Source organism: Rhinatrema bivittatum, chromosome 4 (assembly GCF_901001135.1).
Source record: "Rhinatrema bivittatum chromosome 4, aRhiBiv1.1, whole genome shotgun sequence".
Classification (NCBI taxonomy): Eukaryota; Metazoa; Chordata; class Amphibia; order Gymnophiona; family Rhinatrematidae; genus Rhinatrema; species Rhinatrema bivittatum.
The window spans coordinates 236,489,453-236,517,100 of record NC_042618.1 but is presented as its reverse complement, the minus strand read 5'-3'; the positions used below and the strand labels follow the sequence as shown (position 1 = coordinate 236,517,100).

General features: G+C 42.1%; 1 protein-coding gene across 2 annotated transcripts in view; it reads right to left on the bottom strand.

The window, feature by feature from the left end:
• The window catches only part of KDM5A (lysine demethylase 5A), a 331,505-nt gene extending 319,808 nt beyond the window's left edge, over positions 1–11,697 (bottom strand). For both annotated transcript variants that reach the window (XM_029599940.1, XM_029599941.1), the window contains exons 1-2: positions 11,281–11,697; positions 993–1,070 (exon numbers count right to left, since the gene is read on the bottom strand). In XM_029599940.1, the coding sequence (XP_029455800.1) occupies positions 993–1,070; positions 11,281–11,427 (225 nt within the window). In that variant the 5' untranslated portion in view covers positions 11,428–11,697. The remainder of the gene's footprint in view (positions 1–992; positions 1,071–11,280) is intronic.
• Between the last annotated feature and the right edge of the window lie 15,951 nt (positions 11,698–27,648).

Below are 27,648 nucleotides of genomic sequence, written 5' to 3'. Positions count from 1 at the left end.
ACATAAGAGGCACCAGACAGCTATAGGATCTAGTTTTTCTAGAATCAGACTTTGTGAGAATTTCATTGGAAAGAGTATTCTAGTAATCTGTGGCAGAAGGGAGATGATATCCCCTTTTTTTCCAGTGAAAAGCTTGCCCTGACCAGTGACAGACAGGAGATATATTTTAGAGAAGCTGGTGCTCAGCTCTATTCCCGGTGAGGTAGATGAGACTGCAGTTCAAGAAGAGGTCTTATTGCGTCTTATATGAGACTTATGCAGTTCCTCCATTTTCCAGGCCCTGGACCGTTGCATTTGCAGGAACATCCGTCTGCAATTGTAGCAATTTGGTTGCAAGGATCTGGACCCAAGCAGCAATAGCAGAGTTTGCGTCAATCCATAATGGACATTTTCCTGCCACAGACACAGTCTTTAAACCTACTTACTGTGGCTTTCTTCTTGGAAGATATTCCAATGAAAAATTGTTATTTATTTATTTATTTTTAAATGTGGCACTGAAAAGTGCTGTTTTGGGGGGGTTGCTGAGGCAAGTCAACTTTAGAGGTAAAGTTTTGAAAGATTTAAAGAAAAAAAAAAAGAGAGAGAAAGATATACGTCTGCGCTAGTGCTCGGACCAAAAAAAAAAAAAAGGCAGGAATTTGGGAACATGCTCAGTAAAGCAAAAGCTCTACTAACTATAAGAGAAAGATCCGTTCGGTGCAACTGGATGTCACCCACATGTTTTGGCTAATTCAACCCTGCTTAAATCAACAGAAAACTGTTACATTCCCAGGACCACTGCATTATTTCCCGTTTCAACTTTTAACAAGATTGTAATCCTGTGCAAATCTAATAAGTAAATATGTTTAGCACAAATTCCTATATAATTGTGCAGTTCATACTCCTGCACTAACTCATCCACTTCCATGCATTTTTAATAACATACCAGATGCAAATGGAAAACCTGCCCCACTTTCTTTGCAAGGAGAATGATGTAATTCACACTCCCTTACCTCTAGTTCATTCAAGCGCTGGACTCTTGGAGTGAACCGAAAACTTTTGACTTCACATGCAAATGGAGGCTGCCAATCCTAAAAAGCATGAAAGAGAAAAAAAAAATCAAATGTTTTTCTGTCATGATAGAAAGAGGCTCAAAAATGGAAAATCTTCAGTATTGATTAATGATTTATTCTCAGTTCCATCCTTGAAAGTTAATGCCATCATCATTTAGTTTCAGATAATAAGCTATTGTTATGTTTTGAAAACAGAAACTGAAAAAGCTTCTAAAGTTAAAAAAAAACAAAACCATGACAACATGTATCGAAGTCCTTGATTTTAGGACATATCATGCCAAATGGCAGGTTATATTTTTAATGGGGAAATTGGCTAAATTGGTATCAATGAAAGTTTACAATGGAGAAAAACAAAAAAATTAGTAATCCTAGGAGATAAAGAGATTATAGTTTGGTGGGGAGGGCAGGGGTTCTTCCCTTTAATTCTGACATTTCCCACCTAGACGGTATGTTTAGGTAACTCAGTGGACCTCTGTTGGCCCAAGAGCTGACTCTCTCACTAGCAACTCACAGGATGAGAGGGATCAGCATTTCTAACATAGGGGCCGATCAATGCAATACAGTGCGCTCAGCCGAGTGTACTGTATAACCCGCACTCCGATGCACGTTAAATAGGCGCTAATCCACCCCCTAATACAATAGGGGGATTTATTTAAGTGTTTTTATATACCGGGATACGTTGGGAACATCATCTCGGTTTACAGATAACTAAAAATAGCAACAAGCTTTACAGAGAACAATTTACAACGTGTAAATTAATAAAGGTAACAATGAATAGGATTAGCACCTATTTAACCCGAGTCGGACGCGGAGTGAATGCAATAGCGCTCAACACATGCAAATACATGTGAATGAGGCTATTATTCATTCACTCCGCATGCAAAAAAAAAGGATGCGTCTCAGACACACATTTTGCTCTCAGATATTATCGCCTGCCTGGAGCAGACATTAATAGCTGAGCGCAGGTAAAAGAAGTACAGAAAAGCAGAAAGCGACCCTAGCACCCCCTTGCTAGCGCGACCCCCTTGCGGGCGCCATGCACACATTAGGAAAGCGGGCGCTGACTTTTCAGCGCCCGCTTTCCACGCTTTTTATTGCATCGGCCCCATAGGGAGGAAACCAGCAGAAGTAAGGAAGAGACCAGAGGAGTCCCTCCTGGAAAAATCTGCTGTACCTACAAGCCCAAGTTTTCTTCTCATATACATACATAAAGAGCATAACCATCAAACAACATTTTAAAAAATCTGGCAAGGAACATAAGTAAACAAAACAAGAGGCAATTAACTTTCTACCACTACAGTGCATTAAATAGATTTATATATTTTCATCCTTACTTATAACAAGTAGACACATTAAAATCAGAAGTTATGAAGCAAACAAGCAAGAAAATACATTTTCCAGTTAAAAAATATAAATTAGAAAAAAAGCCCTTATCTACAGAAACAACACCCTTATTTACATAACCAATGATCATAATTGAAGAGTACACTACAAAAGCATTATCACTATAAGAACATAAGTTGCCATAAGTTGCCATATCGGGTCAGCCCGAGGGTCCATCAAGCTCAGCATCCTGTAGGGCGATATCTCCTGTTTACCAATGATGCCCCAATGGAGAAATTACTTACCCGATAATTTAGTTTTCCTTAGTGTAGACAGATGGACTCAGGACCAATGGGTAGAGTGTACTCCTGATAGCAGTTGGAGACCGATCAGATTTCAATTTGACGTCAGTCCTAGTGCATATACCCCTGCAGGAAGTGCATCTCTTCAGTATTCTCCTCGAAAAGCATTGTGGATATATGTATGACTGAATAATTTGAATAACTTGATTATCTTTATAACTTGGTTAACTTGTTAATTTGAACTGGTTGAATTGGCTATAGCTGGAGACCGCCAGTGCCCTCAACCGAGAAACGTCGACACCCGGTAGGGTGGGTGTCCCAGATGAAGGAAAGCATGGCTTGTATACACATGAATCACTCGCTCCCGGGGATGTCCCCCGAGAATTCCATGAGTAACGACAGCCGTGGGTGGGATGCTGAGTCCATCTGTCTACACTAAGGAAAACGAAATTATCAGGTAAGTAATTTCTCCATTTCCTAGCGTGTAGCAGATGGACCCAGGACCAATGGGATGTATAAAATCTATTCCCGAACCGGGTGGGAGGCTGCCCATGACCCACTTAGTACTGCCCTTGCAAATGCTGTGACCACCCGAGCCTGAACATCCAGGCAGTGAAACCTGGAGAAGGTGTGGATGGAGGACCATGTCGCCGCCCTGCAGATCTCGGTGGGTGGCAGCATCTTGGTTTCCGCCCAGGACACTGCCTGGGCTCTAGTAGAATGGGCCTTGACTTGTAAAGGCGGTGGCTTGCCTGCTTCCACGTAGGCCGCCTTGATGACTTCTTTGATCCAGCGGGCTATGGTTGCTCGCGAGGCCGCTTCCCCTTGCTTCTTCCCACTGTGAAGGACGAATAGATGGTCCTTCTTTTGTACGGATTCCGACCTTTCCAGGTATCTGACTAGGAGTCTGCCGACGTTGAGATGGCGTAGACTTCGAGCCTCTTCCGAATTCTTATGCTCATCTGGCGATGGTAGCGAGATGGTTTGGTTGAGATGGAAGTGAGACACCACTTTGGGAAGGAACAACGGAACTGTGCCTTAGCATCAAGTTCTTATGTGCAGTTTCTATTGCAGAGGAAAGCAGAAGCAGCTGCCGATAGGCACTGCTCTCCAACATCCCCCCACCCCCCTCCCACCTGGCAGGAGGACCTCCTGCAGGTCAGGAAGGAAATAGAAAATGAGACTGCAGCCATGGCACAACAGTTGGGAAATTCTGGCTTATTAGCTTTCTGATAAGCAAACAACAAGGAACACCAATTTTCTGCAACAACATTTATAAATTAACTTAAACTATTGAAGCAGATCTAACACTTACAGAAATACAAATACTGAAGATCAAAGTGTGTCAATTTTCACAAAATGACAATGTTGGATTAGTCCGTATCCTTCTCCGCATGTGATGAGAAATATCTATGTATGTCTTCCCAAACTCCCGTGTTCTCATCTACAAAAAAAGTTCTAAATGAACCATTCTATTTTTATCATTTATAATAAAATATATATAGAAGAACGAGGCTAGTTTCATATTATTGGTGCATACCTCCACGGCCTTGCATCCTTCTTGTGCTATAATCATCAACTTGCCTCCTTCCTCTTTTTGTTCTTTTTATTTATTTTATAAATTATTTTAATGTGATATTAATACAAAAATTTTTTTTTAAAAAACAATTGTAATCTCCACTGTGCATGAAAAAGGATAATCTAATTTATATTTTTCTATCGAATACTTCAATTACGCTATCCCCTTGCTTGTGGAAGATTATATCTTAATCTCCGTTTATATATACGCCTTACGCCTTTCCTTTAAATTCCCCAAAAGGGTTTTGTGAACGCCATGGTCTTATATCTTAGACTACCAATGTCCAAACGAAACGCAGCTGTGTCGGGAGATAAGTCTCTAACAGTTTTTATTTGGACATTGGTAGTCTAAGATATAAGACCATGGCGTTCACAAAACCCTTTTGGGGAATTTAAAGGAAAGGCGTAAGGCGTATATATAAACGGAGATTAAGATATAATCTTCCACAAGCAAGGGGATAGCGTAATTGAAGTATTCGATAGAAAAATATAAATTAGATTATCCTTTTTCATGCACAGTGGAGATTACAATTGTTTTTTAAAAAAAATTTTTTGTATTAATATCACATTAAAATAATTTATAAAATAAATAAAAAGAACAAAAGGAGGAAGGAGGCAAGTTGATTATAGCACAAGAAGGATGCAAGGCCGTGGAGGTATGCACCAATAATATGAAACTAGCCTCGTTCTTCTATATATATTTTATTATAAATGATAAAAATAGAATGGTTCATTTAGAACTTTTTTTGTAGATGAGAACACGGAATGTTGGATTAGTGACATCTCTAAACAGAAGTAGTGGGGAGACAACAGGAAAAAAACTAGATATGGAGAGGGGCAAAGTGACATTTCCACAAATCACACTCACCCTCGGCCTTTAGGCTGGCTATACAAAAAACACGACAAGAGAAAAAAATCCCGAAAGCCTTTGGGACAGAACCTCAATATAAAATCTGCATCTCGAGTTCTATAAACATGCCCTATGCATTCATAGAAACTCCCCCAACAGTGGGTGCAGAGCAGACTAGGGTTTTTTCTCTTAACAACTCATCTTACAAAAAAATATTCAAATTCTAATTACATCACTCTAACAAACTCCCTCCACAAATGTGACAACACAAAACCCTTAAAAAAAACAAAAAAAAAAACCAACCAAAAAAACCACTTGATATATATGTAACAAACCTCTCATATCATAACAGCACTAACCCTACCTAAGAAAAAGCTACACTACAAATATTACTACAGGCCTTAGAACATTCCATTAGCACACTCCAGATGCATAACTCTGCACTTCTTGGTATTGAAGCCCAGTTGCTAAGTCTTACAAACTCTTCAAGTTTTCTTAAGAGATAAAGAAAGGTATGTGATGGAGGATGAAAGTAATTATCACAGGTTGGGAGAGAGATCTTGGGATAATGGTGTTTGGCAATCAAAAGGCGGCAAAACAATGTGACAAGGCGATAGCTAAAGCCAGAAGAATGCTGGGCTGCACAGAGACAGGAATAATCAGTAAGAAAAGGGAGGCAATAATGCCCTTGTACAGGTCCTTGGTGAGGCCTCACCTAGAATACTAAGTTCAGTTCTGGACACAATATCTCAAAAAGAACAGAGAGACAGGACACAGGCGGCCCAGAGAAGGATGTCCACAATGGTGTAGCGGTAGACTTATGAGGAGAGGCTGAAGAATCTAAATATGTAAACCCTGGAAGAGAAGAGGTGCAGGAGAAATATGAAACAGACCTTCAGATACCTGAAAGGTTTTAATGATGCACAATCCTCGAACATTTTCCATTGGAAGCAAACAGTAAAAATGAAACTCTAGGGGGAGGGGACACACAACTCAGAATCAACATAAGGAAATACAGTATTTCTTCACAGAGAGGGTGGTGGATGCCTGGAATCCTATTCTGGAGAAGGTGATGAGGCAAAAACAGTAAATAAATTCAAAAAGGCATGGGATAAACACTGTGGAGCCCTAAAGGCTAGAGGTAGAAATGAAGAAAAGGATGCATGGGGGTAACCAGCAGCTAATACCCCTAACAGAAGGCATGGGAATTACTATTGTTAACCAATTAGTTTTCATGACTTTAATGCAACATCATTTTCCACTTCAACAGGGGGAGGGGAAGGGAAATTGGATTCAGGCCCAACGCTGGGCCCTAACTTTTACGGTCCAAGGTACTGATACGCAGACATTAGAAGAAAAGCGCAGGAATACTTCTACAGCCAAGTCTAAAAGTCCATAAGCAAAGCATGTTCAAACAAGCTGCTTACCCTGTAAAAATGTTGCTAGCAGTAATTTTTTTATGGGTTTGACAGTTACTTGGTTTTGATAATTAATATTACTACCCTTAACATAAGGCTCAGGAGTAATGTGCATGGAGCAGCAGTTACTACCATAAGAAACTTGCTGGGCAGACTGAATGGACCATATGGTCTTTTTCTGCCATCATTACTATGTTACTATATGTTAATACCAATATACCTCCTACTGGAAAAACCAAATCAGCTAGGCTGATACAGATATCTACATAGAAATTAAGCATTAGTAAGATACCTCTCCTCTTTCTCACACATGCAGAATATAGGCAGACCCTCACCTAATACAGAATAAGGAATTGCAAATTAGAAATTCTTGGAAACCCCAAGAAGCCAACATGTAGTACAATACTGGAGAAAAGTAAACAGAAATGAATTAGTTTTTTTAAATGGAACAAAATTAGGAAGTATAAGAGATGCACATTTCCAAAGCTAACATATTCCTGTTACTAAAAATCTAAAATATGGTTTTTTCTGTCTTTGTTATCTGGACATTTTATTTTTCTAATCAGGTTGTTTCCACTCTTTTTCTGCTTTCACCTTGTCAGTTTTCTACAGAACCCTGTTCAGAATCTCCTTAGCATTTCCATTTCTTCTCATTCTATCTTCTTCACTTCCTCTCCTACATATATCAGACAATGATCTTTCCCTTCTATCTTTATCTTTTTCTCTTTTCTCTGCCTTTACCCATTCTTAATAAGTATTATTTTGTTTGCAATATTTTTACATAAATGTGAGTTTTCCTGTACTGGGTTATATATGAGAAAGGGTGGATTAAAAGTATAAAAAAATATATATATTTAGATTTCACCCCTTCTTCTAAACATATTGCATGTAAAGACCATTCAGGAGCTCCATGAGATGACTTCCAGCTCTTTCATATACTCATTTTGGGAAGCACTGACCATTCTTACTTAAGGTTTAGAATATTTTGCTGCCACCTGGCAGCTCTGCATTAAAGGGAGATTGGCAGGGCTTGAAAAATAGGATCTGCCATATGTTCACAACCACACTAAAGCAGCAAACATATGCAAATCAAAGAAAATTTCCATAGCAGCTCATTAGAAAAATGAGTCACAAGGATGCATCACAATGAAAAATTCAAGCACAGATGATATATACTGAGCTTTTTGCTTCAAAATGAACAGACATGTATTTAATTTCTAATTCTAAGTTTTAACTGTAATTAATTCTCTTTGCAAATTTCATTATTTACAACTTCCTCTATTGGTATAGAAGCAAATATATGAAAACTGACTGGCCAGCCTGTTGAACTCCAAAAACATTAACACTCAACTTGGCAGCAAATATCAGGTGCTGAAGTAGTGGCACATTAATTAGCTGATGCCCTGAAATTTATATAAAAAAAAAAGAAAAGCAAAATTAACAGAGCTACAAAACAATGCAAGGCTTCACAAATGATTTTAAAAATACTCAGAATAAGATGATCTTTCCTTTCAACAAAATCTGTACAATCTGTTATTGTATAACTTCTACCAAAACTAAAGAAACCTACTTTCCGAGGGGGAGGGGGGAGAAGGACCTCTCTGACAGAGTTCTCATGTCCCCCTGATATTTCCTGAAAATCTATTGTGGACTAGATACAAAACAAAAAGTTATTGGGTAGGATATCCACAGACACTGATCTCATAAACCTTCTTTTCCTTCACTAATAGGCCAACTCCTCCTGAATGTGCCCCTCTAAAAGTGTTCTTGGCACTGCCTGGTAACAACTAATGAATCACCAACAGGTCATCACATCTAATGCTCACCACATACCTATATATTAAAGGCTCTATATTCAAGATCAAATCTTTGTCATTTATTTATTCAAAAAAATGTTTACATGTTTTATATATATATATATTAATATTCCCTTAAATATATTTCAAAAGTGTTTCATCCATCATTCCCACACATACCTTTCACAACTATATCCCATGCACACTACATCCCCAAAACCCCTGTAAAATATTAGCTCATACATGATCAGTATCAATGCACATCACAATATCTTTTGAATAGGTATATTCTTTAAACGGCGATTTACCCAACACTTTTCTGCCTTTACAGCATAAGTATCCTGAACATGAATGTACTAGATCAAAATTCTCATGGAATAAAGCTTTTGAATAAAGTCTTATTCGTTTTGGGGTACATTTTATAAAACTACGCGTGCACTTTTGTTCGCGCACCAGGTGCAAACAAAAGTACACCAGATTTCAATAGATACGTGCGTAGCAGCGCGTATCTGTTAAAATCCGGGGTCGGCGCGCACACGGCTGCCCAAAATCGGCAGCTTGCACGCGCCGAGCCGCACAGCCTGCCTCGGAGGGAACTTTTCTTCCACCACCCCCCCCCCGCACCTTCCCCTCCCTAACCCCCCTACCTTTGTTGCACAAGTTACACCTGCCCGAGGCAGGCGAAACTTGCGAGCGCCGGGTCGGCCACTGGCGCGCCATGGTCCGGAGGCCGTGGCCACGCCGGCCGCGACACGCCCCCCCCACAGGAAAGCCCCGGGACTTATGCGCCGGCAGCCTATGCAAGATAGGCTCAGCGTGCGCAGGGGGGGGTTTGGGGTAGGTTTTCGGGGATTACGCGCATAACCCTTTGAAAATCTACCCCTTTAATTGTAAATAATTTTTAGAAGATGAACAGCAATAACTCCACTTTTGCAATTCGTGCTTGCTTCATTCTGAGCTGTTTTACAACATCTGGATACGCCACACTGTCAAATAACTCTCAATGCAGTTCATCAAAAGGTGTATATAACAACCTGCATTGCATGTGTCGCACTGTCAATTACATCTTATTGCAATTCATCAAATGGTGTACGTTACAACCTGCCCGACGCCATGGTGTTTCGGCAGCCGTTCTGCCACCTGCATCAGGGGACCCTTTAAACTCAAAGATTTTATCCTGGAGCTGCTTCAAAACTGTACTTCCAACCAACTTCGGAGTTTTACCAGCTCATTGGCACTCATAGGCTTTTTTTTTTAAACACACCTCAAAGTTGAAAACTGCTGTTCCTTAAAAACCTCTCAGTCATAAGGATTCAATTCGCGGCATGGATTCTGTTAAATGTAAACATTTCAAACGATATCACTAAAAACTACCTGGTAACAAACAGAAGGTGCATTACAAAATAATGTGCAACAGCATCTGGAAATACATTAAGCAATAACAATTAGAGACTCTCTTTCAGCATTCTGACAATTCTGAGAACATTGGTTAAGTTTGGGGGGGAGAGAAAATGAATGCATTAAAACTGAAAAGTTATACATGATCCATTTATGGGCAAAGCACCCTGTCCTAATAAAAACCAACAAGCTTTCTCAAAGAAGGGTGCAGAGCAGATGTCACTGCAGGCACAAGCAGGTTTGGGAGGTACAATGCAGACACAACCAAAATATCAAAACATTAAATCATACCCAACAAGATGACAAGTATTTTAGTTTTGTGTCCTTATAAAAACAGGGTTTTTGTAAGGACACAGGGTTGAATGCAGAGAAAAAAGTAAAGTAAGGAGTCGAAGCAGGTGCACCTGCTGCTATATAAAGATTCTTAAGGACCTTCTTTCACATCCCTTTAATTTCCATAAAGCTATGTCTCAAAATACAGCATGTGGAGAAAAGTTGAGCCAGACCCTAAACTAAATCTAACATTCTGCACACAAAGCTGCTTCCAACACTGTCACACATGCCTACTTATTAATAAACAGACCTCTATTCATTAGATACAACTTAGCCTGCAGCCAGCAAACTTTTGCTGCATCACCACAAGCTGGCAGTTTTACTGCAACACACACACACACACATACCTCTCTCAGGAATTACAGCCACTACCTTTTTATTTGGTTTCCTGATTGAGCCTGTAATTCTACAGCAAGGCCGCTCTTAAAGCAATACAAAGCCAAAAAAAAAGGACAATTCAGTTGACAAAAACATTATTTAAGATTTCCTTCATCCATTTTGATTTTTATTTTATTCCTGAGAAGATACTGGAGTTTGAAGCGTCTGATAGCACCTCTTAAATTACTTATGGGATGAGTGACTTCAAATTAAAGTACTACTATGCCATTCCTTTTAGAACTTGTAATTTCATTGTAATGACATTACTGGGTTTTTTTTTAAATAGATACGACTAATTTATTAATTTTTGTGTTATTTCAATATTCAGAATTACTGTGTAATAAATGTTAGAATTGTGGATTATAAGAACTATAAAAAGAAAGAAAAAATAAATGTTAAAAAATAAAATCTCAAATACTAAGACAAAAAAGGACCTAAGAATAAAACTAAAAAATCAAGCAATATAGTGCAAGCGAAAAAAAAAAAGTTAATATTTGGAAGATTAAGTCTAATTAGTACTGCTGCTTTAATCAAACCTGAGTGAAAATTTGATGGGGTGCTCACACACGTCCCATCGTACCCACTCGTGCCTGCCCCACCCAAATACTACTACGGTAGCTCTTTGTACTCCTTTTTCCAGACACCCAGCTCTCTCCCCTTTCACAACCAACGCCAGCACTTGTTTCCATCCACCACTCCTCCCCAGCTCTATTTCAGACCCTTCCCTAGTCCGCGATTTCCTCTTTATTCGGATGCCCCCTACAACTGCCACCCTTTTATCGCCCTAGGAACCTCTCTCTTCCTCTTTCCACTCCTTTTCAGCGATACCAATCCCCATGACCGACACTGTACCTTGGGGGGCCGGATCTTGCAGATCCCTGTTTTCTCGGCGATGGGCCGAATCCGCCCGATGAAGCCCAGCGGATCAGAGAACTCCTCCCAGGTGGGCTCAAAGACGGGGCACTCCGGCGGGGGCACGAACTCCGTGTAAGCGGACATGTTGGGTGGCGGGGGTAGGAGAGAGAGTGTGACTAATAGGAAGAAGGAATCCCTAGGCGGTGTTGCCAGGTTGGGCTATTTCAGGCCCAATCGAGTTACTTTTTCCCCCCCGTTGTGCTGAAAAAATATTTTTCTGCGACTCAGGCTAGGGGACTGAGTAGCTGAGGGCTAGCGGCCCTCTATGTTGTTGGGCCCTTTTGTTGTTTGCCCCGGGTAGCCCAGCCAGCAGTCGCAGAGTGATGACTCATCGTCAGCAGCAGCCAATCAGAGGTGAAAGGAACTGAAGGCGGTTGTTGTTGTAGGACACGGAAGGAAGGAGGAGGGTGTACGCAGCTGCATAGAGGGAGAGCTCGCAGCATTGCGCTGTTATCAGTTCTGTTTTAAAAGCAAAGCTTTCTGCTTTTAACTCTGGACTTTCTGACTTCCCCTCTCATCCTAACCCAACTGCTACCTGGGACAGGAAAACAAAGGACTGGAAATCCCTGTAAGCCCCAGATCTGCAGAAGGAGAGGAGGGATTTTTCTCTGAGACACTCAGGAATCAGCGCAGCCTCCTCATCTTTCTCAGCAGCTGACCAAGAATAGGGACGTCTCTAGTCTGAATCCATCCCAGCAACTGCAGAAGTCAGTTTCCTACAAGCTCCAGAACTTCAGAGAAGGAGAGAGCAGAAAGAAGTTGCGGAATTTACCAGCCCTCCCTCCCAGGACAGAGAAGAAAAAAAAAACCGAAGCGTCTCCCCTTCCCTCAAACACCGCCGCGGCAGCTAGGGTTTTTTTGTTGTTAACAACTCCTCCTCCCATACCTCTCCTCATGTTTATACCACTTTCCTTTTACAGCACAAGCCCTCCTGGGGTTATATTAAGGGAGTAGGAGGTACAGCAAGTCCTGCAGGCAGAGATGCAACGTAACGGTCAGGTAACAACTGAAGAGAGGGAATGCGTTGATTTTAGCTGTTAATGCTGTATTATTCCCCCATCCTAGATTCCGTACCTCCTGCTCCTTTTTCCCTCACCTTTAAGTTCAGATAGTTTAAACTCACTTTCAATTACAGAAAGCCCTGAAAGCTGGATTTTTGTTTAATCCTCACACTATTTTTTTTCTCTGCACGTCCCACCTTAGATTGTGTGGAGTGGGAAATAAAAAAAGGCACTCAGCTCACTGAGCCAGCATCAGCCCATCTGCTGACTGCTTAATGAATCAACCGAGCTTCCCCCGCCCCCGAAAAGCCACCTACTCTTTTTCTTAATTCTATGGTTATTTTCCTCTGCTTCCCTTAATGAGGCACCAGGACTACTTTAAAACAAAAAAAACTACATAACCTCAAAACTAAGGCTGAAATCAAATTATTTTGATGTTTCAAAACAGCTTTGAAGTTATCTAATTCTTTTTTACTTTTATATTTCAATAATATGTAGAGTTTTTCCTCCCCCCCTCTGCTCTTCAGTGGAGAGGGACAGTAGGAAAAGAATTCTCATTCTTCCACTTTTCAGTGGTCCAGAAGGAGGGGAAACAAGTCTTCCCCTGCTTTTCAGCAGAGGAGGGGGGGGGGGGGGGAGAAACCCCAAAGTCCCATCCTCCACTTTTCAGCGAAGGAAAGAAAATTCTCCACTGCTTTTCAGCAGAAGGAGAAAAGGAACAAGGTCTCTTCCTCAGCTTTTCAGTGGATTGGGAGAAAGGGGGAACAAAGAAAGCTTGGGAGGTCCCCTCTCTCCACTTTGCAGTGAGAGGAGGGAGAATATTCTCCCTACTCTTTTATATTAACTTTATGGTCCAAAACTATTTTTTTTAATTAACAGGAAAGGGAATCTCCTTTCTCCACTTTTCAGCAGTCCAGAAGGAGAGGAGAGTAAATCCCCCCACCCTGCTTTTCAGCAGGGAGGGAAGGACTCCCTCCTCCTCCTCCCCCCCCCCCCCCCCCCCCCCCCGGGATAGGAGACCAAGCTACTCAACTTTGAGTCGCAAAGACAAACATGCAAATCATTTCTTACTACATACTATTACCAAATCCTTTCCTCTTCTGAAAAAGGGGAAGGGTATTCTCCTCCCTCCGGCTTTTCAGCAGACTGGGATGAAAAGAGAAAAAGGAGATTTCCACCCTCCACTCTTCAGCAGGGGAGGGAAGGGAATGAAGGACCTTCTTCCCATGGTTTTTAGCAGGGCGGGAGAAGGGGAGAAAAGAAACCGCTCCATTGCTTTTTAGCGGGGAGGGTTAAGGGAAAAAGGGTCTCCTATCACTTTTCAGTGAACCGGAAGAAGGAAAGAGGGGGATGGGAAACTCCTCTTCCTCCTGCTTTGTGGCAGACCAGAAGAGAGGAAAAAGGGGGACCCCCTTCCACTTTTCAGTGGGAAAGGGATGGATAGAGGGGTCTCCTCCCTCTTCCTTTTGGTGGGCGGGAGAAGGGGAAGAAAGACACCCTCCGTAACCTGTCACCGAGGGAGGGACAAGGAAAATAGGGACTCCTTCCTTCACTTTTCAGTGAACCGGAAGAAGGGGAAGGGAAAGGAATTCTTCCTCCTGCTTTACAGCGGACCAGAAGAAAGAAAATGTTCTCCCCTCCACTTTTCAGAGGGGATGGCTAGAGGGGCCTCCTGCCTCTTCCTTTCTGTGGGCAGGAGAAGGGGGAAAAAGACTCCCTCCATGGCCTTTCAGCACGGAGGGACAGGGGAAAAAGGGACTCCTTCTTTCATCTTTCGATTAGCCAGAGGGGGGGGGAAGAAGAGGAAAAAAAGAATAAACCTTGAGCCTGGACAAAGCTAACGAAAAAGTAAAAGGAGGGAAGAAGAAGAAAGGAATGGCCCTAAGGCAGCCCCTCTCCACCTTACCTCCTGCTCTTACTCAGCAAGGCTTTAGCGTCTCCGCCCCAGTGGAGACAAAGGCTAAGGACCTCAGAGGGCAACACCTAGGGAAAAGGAGGGAGAGGGACAAGGTGAATTAAGGAGAACAAAAATGAATAAGACTAAATTTAAAAGACAGAAAAGGAAGAAAGTGTGCTGCAGCACTATATAAAGGATGGGAAGGGAAGTGGAAGGTGCTCTTCCAAACTGAAGAATCCCAGGTGATAGAACCTGCAGGGCTGGAAATGCTGGATACAGAGGTTGATGGTGTTTGAAAAGCCAGCAGCAAGAATGCCTTCCCCAAGGAACAATTCCCTGATGCTCCTTCCAGACTTGCCCAAGGTCACAAGGAGCAGGATTTGAGCCCTGGTTTTCCTGGGTTATAGCCTGCTGCTGTAACCACTAGGCTGCTCCTCCGCTCCTTTCTGCAGGTACAGTCCTCAGCCCTGTCCAATCCTGTTAGTTCAGTTCCTCAAGCGGTGGCCTCTTCCTCTTGTGGTCCTACATTTAAGTGCCAAAGTACTCCTCGAGCTGTAGGTGTTCCTGTCAGGATCCTGACTATGTGGAAGATGGGAAAATTCCTCCGAGATTAGAATCGTGTAGGACTCTGTTGTGGTTCTTTCATAGAGATGAATTTCTGGCCCTGATTTCCTAATTGAACATGCTGGGAGTTCCTGGAGCAGATTCCATGTCTGAGCCAATGAAAAATCCCATTTTGGTCTTTTTGTGTAAAGCTTTTTGTTTTTTCCAGGTTATGGAGGCCATTCAAGAATTGATTGATCTTGAATGGGATACTCCAGAAGCAAATTTTAAAGGGGGGTCGGTCCTTGGAAGGCCTCGACCCCCCCCCCCCCCCCCCCTGGATCTAATGACAAGAGAGTGTCTGCGTTTCTCAAAAGTGGATGCGCTGGTCTGTGCCACCACTACACGGATGTCTATCCCTGTGGAGGGCGGAGCGTCCTTGAAGGATGTGCATGATAGGAGAATTAAGGCCATCCTTAAGCAGACTTTTGAAGCAGTGGCAATGACTTTGCAGATAGCTTCCTGTTGTTCCCAGGTAGCTCGCTCTTGTTTGCTTCTCTCTCAGGAGGTTGATGACTCTGGAGTGTCTAAGGCAGTTGTGGAACTGCCTTCTTAGAAGTTGCTGGCTGCGATTTGGTCCGCACCTCAGCCAGAGGAGTGTCTTTGGTATTAGCGGTCAGACGCCAGTTATGGCTGAGAAATTGGTCAGCCGATGTGGCCTCTAAGGCTAACTATACAAAAATGCATTTTAAAGGCTTGCTTTTGTTTAGGATAGAGTTGGAGAAAGTGGCCAGTAAGAGGGGCGAATCTCCAATTCCTTGGTTGCCGGAGGATAAGAAGCAGTTGCCATGCCCCTTTGGTATGAGGGGTCTCAGATGTTCCAAGTGTTTTTCATCTCTACAGAGGGAAGATCTTTCAGAGAACTCTGCCTTTTGGCAGATCTCAGTCATTTCGTCCCAGGTGAGGCCGGGGTTTGGGTTGTGCGCGCTTCTGACTCTCCCAATGAAGGTTTGCCAACCCACCCCTAGGAACAGGAGATAGGGGGACGCCTCTCTCTTTTATCACAGGTGGATCTAGATCACATCAGAGGAGTGGGTCCTAGAAATGATATTTATTTATTTATTTATTTAACAACTTTTAATATACCGACGTTCGTATGGCACATCACGCCGGTTTACAAGTAACTCAATTAAAGGAGGAAATTACAATAAACAGGGGGCGGGGATGGGAGCAGGCCAGAAAAAAGGAGGGGGGTAAGGGAGACAGGAGAAGGGAGGGAAAGATAGGTAGCGTGAGAGAGAGTAAAAAACAACCGTCAAAATAAGAAATAGGAGGAACTTATTTACAGAAGGAGCTATATACAGTAGTTACAATTGGGATAAGATTAATTACATTGGACACAATGCGCAATTTTGTAAATTTGCAGAACGAGGGCGGGCAAAGGAAGGGCGATGAGAAATTGCCTTAAGAGGGGGGGGAAAGGGCGGGCAGGGTGAGAGGGATTGAGGCTGAGGGACTGTATGTGAGGATCTAGGTAGGTGTGTCTAGGTTTGATTGGTTTCCGGATAGGCCTTTCTGAAAAGCCACGTTTTTATGCCTTTTTTGAAGGTGGCCAGGCAGGGTTCAAGGCGGAGAAAGGTGAGGAGGGTGTTCCAGAGTGAAGGGCCTGCTATGGTAAAGGCCCTTTCTCTCGTGGAGGTAATGATATGATATGAGAAGGATATGCACTGGAATTTCAGTGTTCCTCAGGATGTGTTCATGGTGTCTTCTTGCCACTCCCCGCAGAAGAAGCAGGTGGTGGAGTGTACACTGTCAAGGCTTCTCAGCCTAAGAGCTGATATTCCAGTATCCATGTCCAGAAAATACAGTTCAATATTCCATTTATTTCATTGTGCCCAAGAAGGAGGGCTCCTTTCGGCCCGTCCTGGATTTCAGAGGGGTCAAGCATCATTTGTAGGTGACTCATTTTCACATGGAACCATTGTGCTCAGTGATAATGGCCATGCAGTCTGGAGAATTTCTGACTTCCTTGGATCTGTCTGAGGCTTACCTCCATATTCTAATCCAACTAGTGCACCAACTTTTTCAGAATTTTGTGGTGTTGGGGTGCCATTATCAGTTTCGGGCACTGCCTTTTGGTCTAGCCACTGCTCCCAGATTATGGTGGTGGTGGTGGCAGCAGAACTAAGAGGATGGGAATCCTAGTACACCTGTATTTAGATGACTTATTGATTTGGGCCAGGTGTCTGGAAGAGAGCCGTCTGGTGACCCACAAAGTGATCGCCCTGTTAAAGGAGCTCGGTTGGGTGGTGAACCTAGCCAAGAGCAGTCTTCAGCCATCTCAGTCGTTGGAGTATCTGGTTGTGCGATTCGACACGATGCAGGGCAAAGTATTTCAGCCAGAAGCTTGTACTCAAAAGTTGATGACTCAGGTGCATCTCTTGGTCAGCACTATATGCCTGACTATGTGGTCCTATCTACAGGTATCTGGTTAATGGCGGCAACCCTAGAAGTGGAGCAGTAGGCGAAGACACATATGCGTCGACTTCAGCACTCCCTGCTGTCTAATTTGAACCCACAGTCTCAATTTGTTTTCCATTTTCTTCCCAATTTATAACAAAATCCCCAACACAGGCAAAACAAAACAATTCTACTTTCACTGGGAGGGCACAAATCAAAATAGATTAAAAAGAAACCCAATATATCTTAGATAACACATTCACAGATAAGATTATGTACAAAAGATCTCAATTTATTTTACACATCAACAGGTAGAATAAAAAAATGTATCATTTTTAGATTTAAATGATTTTGTAACCAAAGTCCTGAATGCTAAAAGAAATAAATCCACATGCCAGCTTTCCATATCCGACAGTCAGGTCCTTCCTTATCCAACTATTTTTGCCAAAATGCTTTTTAGGAAAACTTTTGATGAAACTTGACTGCCTATACCATTTTTTAAAAATCGGTTAGTTTTAAGTGATTTTTATATATTGCTTTTGTTCTATGCTTTATGAATTATTGGGTAGATTTTCAAAGGGTTGGGGCATAAGGTACGCACGCAACCCCCAAAAACCTCCCCCTGCCTCCCCCTGCGCGCGCTGAGCCTATATTGCATAGGCTCGGCGGCGTGCATAAGTCCCATGGCTTGAAAAAATGGGCGTTCCAGAGCCATGGGCGGGGCGCCAGCCCCGGGACGTTCCGGGGGCGTGACCAAGGCCTCCGGAACAGCCACTGGGCCAGGGGATGGAGAGCCGGCAGGTGTAACTTCCTCGACAAAGGTCGGGGGGTGTTTAGTTAGGGCTGGGGGGCGGGTTAGATAGGGGAGGGGAAGGTGCGGGGGGGGGGGGGGCAGAGGGAACGGAGGAAGGCTGCTCGGCGCGCGCAAGTTGCACAATTGTGCACCCCTTGCGCGCGCGCCAACCCTGGATTTTATAACCTGCGCATGTTATAAAATCGGGTGTAGATTTGTTCGCCGGGTTGCGCGAACAAATCTACACTCGCGCGCATGTTATAAAATCTGTCCCTATGAGTGCAATATTGCTAATCACATTGAATAGTATCAATTTTGCAGAATATAAACATTTTTAAATAAATAATAAAATGCATTGCTTTGCTATAAGATTCCCTTTATTCAATAAAAAAATTGTGATATTTGCCAGTAAGTATATTTTCTGACAAAGGCAGAAGATCCTGGAACACTTTTTTTGAAACAGCCAGAAAATGTAAAATATCCTGCCAAATGTTTTGGATCTTGGGACATTCATACAGACAATGAAAGAGTGGCTTTTTGTTTGGCATGTTTTAAACAATTATATGGTTTGGCTCTTGTTGTTTTATAAGGTGAAAACATTGTTTTGATCACAGTTCTCAACTGTAATTCATGTAATGCTACATTCTCAGTAATTTCATATATCATTAAATTACATTTGTACATTTCCTTCATTTATGTTTATATTAAGATCTATTTTTCACACTGCTAGATTTTTTAAAGAGTTGTATACATTATAAGTGTGAATAAATGTATAAAGATGTAGTGATAATTATACAACTGGTAGAAGCTTATGTAATGATCTTTTATATGCAGCAGAATAGCTGCAGTACCTGAATATAATCCGCTTTGAAGTGGCTTAAAGGCGGATTAGAAAATAAATTATATGCAATTGGTAACTGTGTCTTTAAATCTTGTAGAAATAAAATTTTGAACTTGGAGAGAGGAAAACATCTTTTCTGTGAAAGCCCAAATTTGATACAATGACAAGATATTTTATTGGTCATAATGTTTTATGATTTGACTGTGATGTTCTAATATACCCTGAACTAAATATTGGACGTAGTAGAATCTAAACTTAGATATAAAAATTAAATAAATGACTGTATGGGAACTGTATTCTTATAAAACTCCAAACTACCTTAGTTCCTGATCTAATTTTTTATGTTTAAATATTTTTATTAGAATTGCAAAGATCCAATCAACATATAACATGGAAGTGATATGTTCAAAACCTATCATATCTTAAAAAAAAAAAAAGAGAGAAAACATTATATAAATGTGCTACAATACAAAACATAAACCCAACATCCATCCATCCCACCCCCAAGCTATTTCAGTAGCAAACCAATAATAAAAGCACAAATCCATGTTACAATCATAGGCCTAGATTTATCAAAATGCTATAAATACAGCAGAAATAGCACCCATGATAAAAAGGGGTGTGGTTAGGCTAATTATTCTGCTCTTGCATCGCTTAAGCAATTTCTACAAGGCATGATAAAATAGCGCAAGTGCGAACATTTTCACTTCGCACGCTGACTAATACATCGCAGAGAGAGAGAATGCCTCTGTATAGAGTCAGTCTGACACTCTGTACCACTGTAGAGGGGCCCTTTGAATCGCGGTGGGTTTTAGAAGGTGGGGGGGTGGTGTTACAGAAACATTCTGAGGTATTTGTAGTAAAATTGACATCACTAAAGATTTGTAGTCATTATAATGGATGAAAAGTATAACTGGAGGAGTTGATTTGTACACACACGTTAAAGCCCTAATGCAAATTGATAAGTGACCTAGATTACATAGAAACATAGAAATGACGGCAGAAGAAGACCAAATGGCCCATCCAGTCTGCCCAGCAAGCTTCACACATTTTTTTCTCTCATACTTATCTGTTTCTCTTAGCTCTTGGTTCTATTTCCCTTCCACCCCCACCCTTAATGTAGAGAGCAGTGATGGAGCTGCATCCAAGTGAAATATCTAGCTTGATTAGTTAGGGGTAGTAGCCGCCGCAATAAGCAAGCTACACCCATGCTTATTTGTTTTACCCAGACTATGTTATACAGCCCTTATTGGTTGTTTTTCTTCTCCCATGATGTTGAAGCAGAGAGCCATGCTGGATATACATCTTCTTACAAGATTTGTTACTATGTGCAAAGAGCTACTCAGCCAAGATTATTAAGGATTAGGCTTCTCACTTTACAAGACACAGGATCCAAATAAGAAAACCCAGTCTGTAATAAAAATTCTGCCTTAGTTACGAGTGAACTATTTTGCTCAGTTTCTCTATTACCGCCACCGTAAATAGAGGATTCTTCTAATAAGTAAAACATGCCAAAAATAAAAAATAGGTTTTCTTAGGGGGAAAAACCCCCTTTCTACAACCACAATTTATTATATTTGTTATCTTCAGGAAAAGAAGAAAAATCTTCAAACAAAACAAAGACTGGATTACAAGGAATACGAAAACCAAGAATCTCGCCCATATAAGAGAGAAGCTTGGCCAGAATCTTTGAGTTACCCCTCACAACCACAAGGTGTGGCCCCCAATGTTGCAGACCTTTTAAGCAAGTTTCACTAGGCGTGAGCTTAGCCAAATAGATCCTACGTTGTGATATGAAAATGAGCGGTGTCTAATCTTTTAAACAGTGGGTAAAGATCTCCAGGTAGAAATAATTGATTGCTTACTGAAGGTAAATAGTATGAAGTTTCTCATGGCAAAATCATCAAATCCCTAAACTAACCTATAAGGATGGTAGTTTTCAAACCGTCGCACTTGCGCACAGACATCTGCCCATGCCCAGATACATGGCCATTTTATAACATACATGTGCATACGCATACATGTTATAAAATAAATGGGCATGTGCATAAATCCCACTTCTATCGCATAAATTGGATTTTAAAAGGGGTGTGCACCAACGCCATTCCCATTTTAGACGTTCATCCCCAGTTAGCCCAGTTAAGAGAGATGTCCTCCAACCCTCCCCCCACCCCAATTTGATAGCCATCACAGCCCCCAAGTTAGCCCTGACCCTTAAAACCCTCGCAGATCTACCTAATTTTCTTTAAATTTTAACTTTCTTAGCGTCCAGTTAGATGAATGCAGAATAAGTGGGTTATGCATGCCTACCCTCAGATGGAGACAGAATATCTGACGTCCCAGTATATACACCCCTGCAGTTACATCAACCTGCCAGTATTCTCCATCTCCAGCAGATGGTGGACATGCATCTCCACACTGGGGATTGCTTCATTTTAAAATAAAAGAAAATTAAGGATAAAATTCGCCCTGCTCTCCTGCGATGATACCAAATGGTCCTTCCCTAGGTGAGAAATCCTGAGGTGATTGCCGTGGTCCCTCAGATATGTGCCTTGGTCCAGTAGCTGGTTTTGCTGGCATGGACTTAAGCTGCTTGAGCAGACTTCCCCCATAGCTGGAGACAGTCTCTTTGTTCAGCCAGGTACGGCTGAGCTCCGGTAAGTTTAAAAAAAAGAGAGATACAGAGACTTAGGAGGTTTTTTTGTTGTACAGGGTTTCCTCCTCCCCCGGTCTCCGTGTTTGGCATGCCAGTCCAACGTTCGTTCCGCTCTGTGGAAGATCAAGGGACATGGGCAGCCTGACGGGTTGAGCAGCTGTTTGCTGCGCAGTAGACCACAAAGGCTTTTCACGCGCTTTCTAAGGCTGCCCTCTACAGGATTGTTGGTACAGTGTGTGCGTCTCACTATGCGTCCAGGTTATGCGCCCGTTTTTTGGGTGCACAGTGGGGCCTTGTAGTCTGTGCGCCCAAGTTAAGCGACATGTAGTGGTCGCACGCTTACCTATGTGCACAAGTGGTACTGTGGGTGTAATTTTTGGCCACCTGGGTGTGTGCACATAAGTGTTGGATGCATAATTTCTAGGTGCCTAGCTGAGCACTTATCTCAAAAGAAAAAAAAACAGCTAGATGCACGCCTTTGGCTGCTGCTCAGTGCATTGTGGGCCATCATGGCCCCTGTTCCTAAGAAACCTAAGCATCTTTCTCTTTGCACTGCTTATTATTTACGGGCATCTCAGCCAGGAGTGCCCGCTGATTTGTGCCAGCACTGTTTGGAGGCTTAGGGTAAATTGTCTTCCTCTGATTTCACTATGCCTGGTTCTTCCTAGCTAGATGTCAGTCTGGGTAAAGACTATTCAAATGGGGTACCTGATTTTGGAACTCTGCAAAACCCCAGCGCATATTCCTCTCGTATTACCTCCAGGACCCACTGATTCGATGTGATTTCAACCCACTTCTGATAGAGAGACGTGTCCCCCTATCTCCTGTTCCCGGGGGTGGGTCAACAAACCTTCATTGGGAGGCTCGGGAGGTTCCACTACCTAAGCCTGCACCTCTTCTGGCTTGTCGGGGATGAAAGGACTGAGACCCACCAAAGAGTCATCTGAAAATCGCTGCTCTATAGGGTTGAAATCGCTTGGATCTGATAGCATGACCTCTCATGTGAAGGGAGCGCTGCGCCTGCTTCTTATTCTCCAGCAGACGAGGAACCGGTGATTCACCCAAATACTGGTTAGTTTCTCCAACTCGCAACCAAACAAAGACAAGCCGTTAAGGGGCAATGTGGTAAGGTTAGCCTTTGAGGTTGCATCAACTGAGCAATTTTTCAACCATAACTGACACCTGGCCAATATCATCGAAGCCATCCTTCTGGCTGAAATGCGGACCAAATCACAGCCCGCCTCTGCCAAGAAGGCAGCAGCTGGTTCCACAACTGCCCTGAGTTTACCCCCGAGTCATCAACCTCCTGGGAGAGAAGCAAACAAGAGCGAGCCACCAAGTAATAACAAGAAGCAATGTGCAAGGTAATTGCCAGTGCTTCAAATGCTCGCTTAAGGATAGTCTCAATCTTTTTAGCATGAGCATCCTTCAAGACCACTTCTCCTTCCATGCGAATAGTGATCCACTTGAAGACTGCATACATTTCCACCTTGGGAAAAAACATAAGTGCTCTCTTACCACTGGATCCAGAGGGTACAGGCCTTCCAAAATCCAACTCCCTTTGAAAATAGCCTCTAGGGCGCTCCACTCAAGATCAATTAATTCCTGAATGGCTTCCATCACAGGGAAGAAACCCTAACTGGTTCCTCAGCAGGGGAAGGTAGCTCTGTGAGTACACCTCATGTCCTCCCAGTCTGGATGCTTCTACTTTTTCATGTGTAGAAATTTTCCAGGGTTGCAGTCCTTTAATCAGGCGCAGTCCTTGGCCCTGTCCCATGCTCCTAGAGCAGAGGTGCAAGGGGAAAACCTTGCCTGGATTTTTTGTTGGACACCAGAGTACTCTTGGAGCGGCAGTGGGTCCTTTAGATGGAGATTCAGACAGCACGGATGAGGACACTGATCCTGCCTCTTTTGAGGCTAGTGAAATTCCCCTGGATTAGAACCATATGGAACTATGTTGTGGTTCTTTCATAGAGATGAACTGCCAGCTCTGATTTCCCAGACCTTGAAAATTGCTTGGAGTTCCTGGGGCAGATTCGGTGTCTGATCCAAAGAGAAATCCCATTTTGGCTTCTTTGCAGAAAGCCTCTTGTTTCTTCCCTGTGATGGAAGCCACTCAGGAATTAATTGATCTTGAGTGGAGCACCCTAGAGGCTATTTTCAAAGGGAGTTGAATTTTGGAAGGCCATATGGCAATATGGCCGGCGCCATTTTTCATTACGGCAACACGACTCGAGCGCAGGAGGTCGTTCCTGGACCCCCGCTGGACTTTTGACAAGTCTTGTGGGGGTCAGGAGGCCCCCCCAAGCTGGCCAAAAGTCCCTGGGGGTCCGGGAGCCATCTTCTACGCTCGTGATGTCGGGGACAGGAACCAAAATGGCGCCGGCGCTACCTTTGCCCTGTCATATGACAGGGCAAAGGTAGCGCCGGTGCCATTTTCTATCAACGCACTCGTGGCCCGAGAGTGGACGATCACAACGGGACCCCCCCACTGGACCCCAGGTAATTTAAGACATTTTGGGGGGGGTTCGGGAGGGTGGGGGATTTATTTTAAAGGGTCGGGGTGGGTTTTAGGGATGTTTTAGTGTGCCGGTTTTCCCGCCCTCCCCCTCCCCCTTCCCCCGATTTACGATTTTTGACGATAAATCGGGGGAATTCCTATTAAATATCACTTATAACGATTTTTGACGATTTAAAATATATCGGACGATATTTTAAATCGTCAAAAAACGATTCACATCCCTAGGAAAGAGCAACCCAAATTATGGCTACAAATTGCAAAGTTCCGCATTGGGAATCACCACCCAGGAAAAGGATTTAAGTGTCATAGTGGAAAATATGTTGAAATCCTCTGCTCAATTTATGGCAATACCCAAGAAAGCAAATAGAATGTTAGGAATTATTAGGAAAGGAATGGAGAATAAAACAAACTATCATAATGCATCTGTATCGCTCCATGGTGCGACTGCACCTTGAGTATTGTGTGCAATTCTGCTCGCTGCATCTCAAAAAAGATGGAATTAGAAAAGGTACAGAGAAGGGCGACCAAAATGATAAAGGGGATGGAACACTTCCCCTATGAGGAAAGGGTAAAAATGTTAGGATTCTTCAGTTTGGAGAAAAGATGGCTGAGGGGGAGATAGGATAGAGGTCTATAAAATAATGCAGATGGAAAAATAAAAAAATAGCCCCCCTTTTTTTTTTTTTTTTTTTTTAAAGCAAGCTTAAATTCATCAGGGTATGGGTCAATTACAGCAGCTCTCTCCGCAAGCTAGAAGCAAGGTGATTAATTATCCTGACGACATGACACGAATGTGGTGCAAGGTACAGGTTTCTTAGGTATTTTTCTCCCCACTATAGACCTTCTCAACAAAAGGGAGGGGGGAGGGAAAGGGGGAGGGGAGTATGATTGACTCTTGGTACAGTATTTCTGGGGATTATCACCCTCAGGTTTTGATGGAGTGTCCAAAGCCCCTAGGGGCAATTGCATGTTTTGATTGTCTACCTATGCTTGGGAGTACTGGTGTCTCCGTTCTGCTCTGATAGGTAGATCTAAGTAAGAAAAAAGTTAATAAAGATTTCCCTTAAGAGTTATTCTCTTTTACTTAAACTTATGTGACATGGAGATCTAACATATCAGCATTTCCTAGAAATGATGCATTATGTTGACCTCAGTTAATTATTTTTTATAAGATCAGAGCCACTTCAATAATGCAGATATATTCTTAAAAAGTAAAATAAAAATCATATTCTATGAGGAACTTATTTAATTGATCAAGTCATGTCATAGATACAGAAATATTTAAAAAATAAAAAATGGTTTCCTACCATATGAGTTAAGTTGGCCAGAATCTCTGGCATACTATACTCTGGATAGTATAGCAGCCTTGAGTGCTTATGTCTCATTGTATATATACTCTTTTTTTTTTTCTTGTTGACCATTTATGGACTCATGGTCCAAAGATTTAAGTAGTGATTTTATTTCAATATAGGTTGTCATTATCTCAGACACATGGCCTCAAATTTTTCTTACTAAAAATCACATAATTTCCAATATTCAGTGTATATAAATCAGGTTACGTGGCCAGGAGAATTTAGCTATAAAAATTAATTGACCTCAGATATAATAGTTTTTGCATCATATATGCTTAGTCAAGCTGAGTGCTTTGTTTTGCTTCATTATTATTCAACTAATTAATGCTTCTAATTCTAATTATATATTTAATCTATTTTATTAGCAGAAGAGCACTGATTACATTTTTCTAGCTTCAACGCATAAGTAAAGAAATGTTGTTATAATCTCATAAACAAACCGCCTGCCTAATTTGTTCCTAACAATCAGGATTAACTTACACACTTAGTTTATTATTTTAAATTGTAACCGTACTAGGTTGGCACATAATTAATTTATAATCTATACCACCCATATTTCTCTTTATCGTGCCCTTCTGTAAACTGTTGTGATGGTTATTTAACTTAACGACGGTATAGAAAAGTTTTTAAATAAATGTGTAATACTGCTTTTAGCAGGCATATGTCTGTAACAGATTTTAACAGTTGAAAGCTCATTCTTTTTTATCTGAAGTCTGGTGCCAATGATGACCCAAGCTCTGGGAGCTTTGCCAGGCTAAACTACAGTAAAGGTGAAGGTCATTATCTGCTTCATACCTTACTTAAAGCATTGGCTATCGTCCCAGTCTAAAAGCTGCACATGGTCCATAGAAGAGAGAGAAGAAAGGAAAAAAAATAAAAATAGAAATGCACAAGTCATGTTTGGGATTCATTTGTTTTCATACTTCTGTTTTCTAGAGGTATAGGAGACCTAGACACCATGTCACTAGGACAGGGCAGGGAGGATGGGATGAAAATTTTTTTATAACAAAAACTTGTTCTTCATGACTTGTTCTTTTTTTGCTTGATATGTATCAGAAACCAATGTATGTTGAGCATATGTTTCTTTTCGTTGGTCAATAAACTGTTTTAAAAATTGAATGGAATGGGTAAACGTGAATTAGTTATTTAGTCTTTCAAAAACTACAGTCTAGAGGTCATTCAGTGAAGTTACTAGGTGATATATTTAAGATAAATAGGAGAAAATATTTTTTTACTCAACACAATTCAACTCTGGATTTTGTTGCTGGTGATACTGTTAGTATAGCTGGGATTAAAAAAAGGTTTAGACAAGTTCCTGGAAGGAAAGTCCTTCAACCGATATTAAGGTGGACTTGGGGAAAATCCACTGCTTATGCCTAGAATAAGCAGTATGGCATCTACTTAGCTTTTGGGATCCTGCCAGGTACTGTGACCTGGATTGGCCACTGTTGGAAACAAGATACTGGGTTTGATGGAAGTTTGGTCTGAACTAGGATGGCAAGAATATGTTTTTATGTGCTCCTGGGAGGGAAGAAAATTTCTAAAATTGTTTTTCTTTTACTTTGGCTGCTTCAAGAGGCAGTGCGGGAAACCCTCCAGAGTTTTGACATTACTTGGGGGGGGGGGGGGGGGGTGATATTCATCTCAGCCCAATTAGTTCTTTTACGGCAGGCAGGCATAAACAGGGCATGCTTTCCCAAGGGAAGGGAGTAACATGAACAAGTTTCCATAGGGCTGCTGCAAGCCAATCATTTAAAAAAAAACAAACCTCCGAAGAGAGAGCTGCTTCAAAGAAAGGGTCCCATCCACAGAGATGCCCCCCAACCAGACAAACACAAACACATTACAGTCAGACCACAACAAGCAGACATACATGCAAACAAGTAAAGAAAAACCCAAAAAACTATACCGTAAGGCAGTGGTTCTCAACAGGTGTGTCGGGACACATTAATGTTTCACAAGGTGCCGGAGGGTGTGTCACAAGGCCAGCAGATGTTTGCTCTTTCCTCATCAGTCTGGGCAGGATTTGGCTGACTTCTCCTTTATTGGGTGTTTTTTGGTTTAATTTTGTGTGACTCCAGACGCGCATTGAATTTTAAATTGCTCTTGACCACAATCGAGGAATTCCCGATTGATGTAAGGATAAATAACACCCGCTTGCATTAAAGAACATATCTCTAAATCCATTGGAGATATTTAAAGAAGCCCCTGAAGCAGCCTTTTTAGGCGAAACTCAGGCCT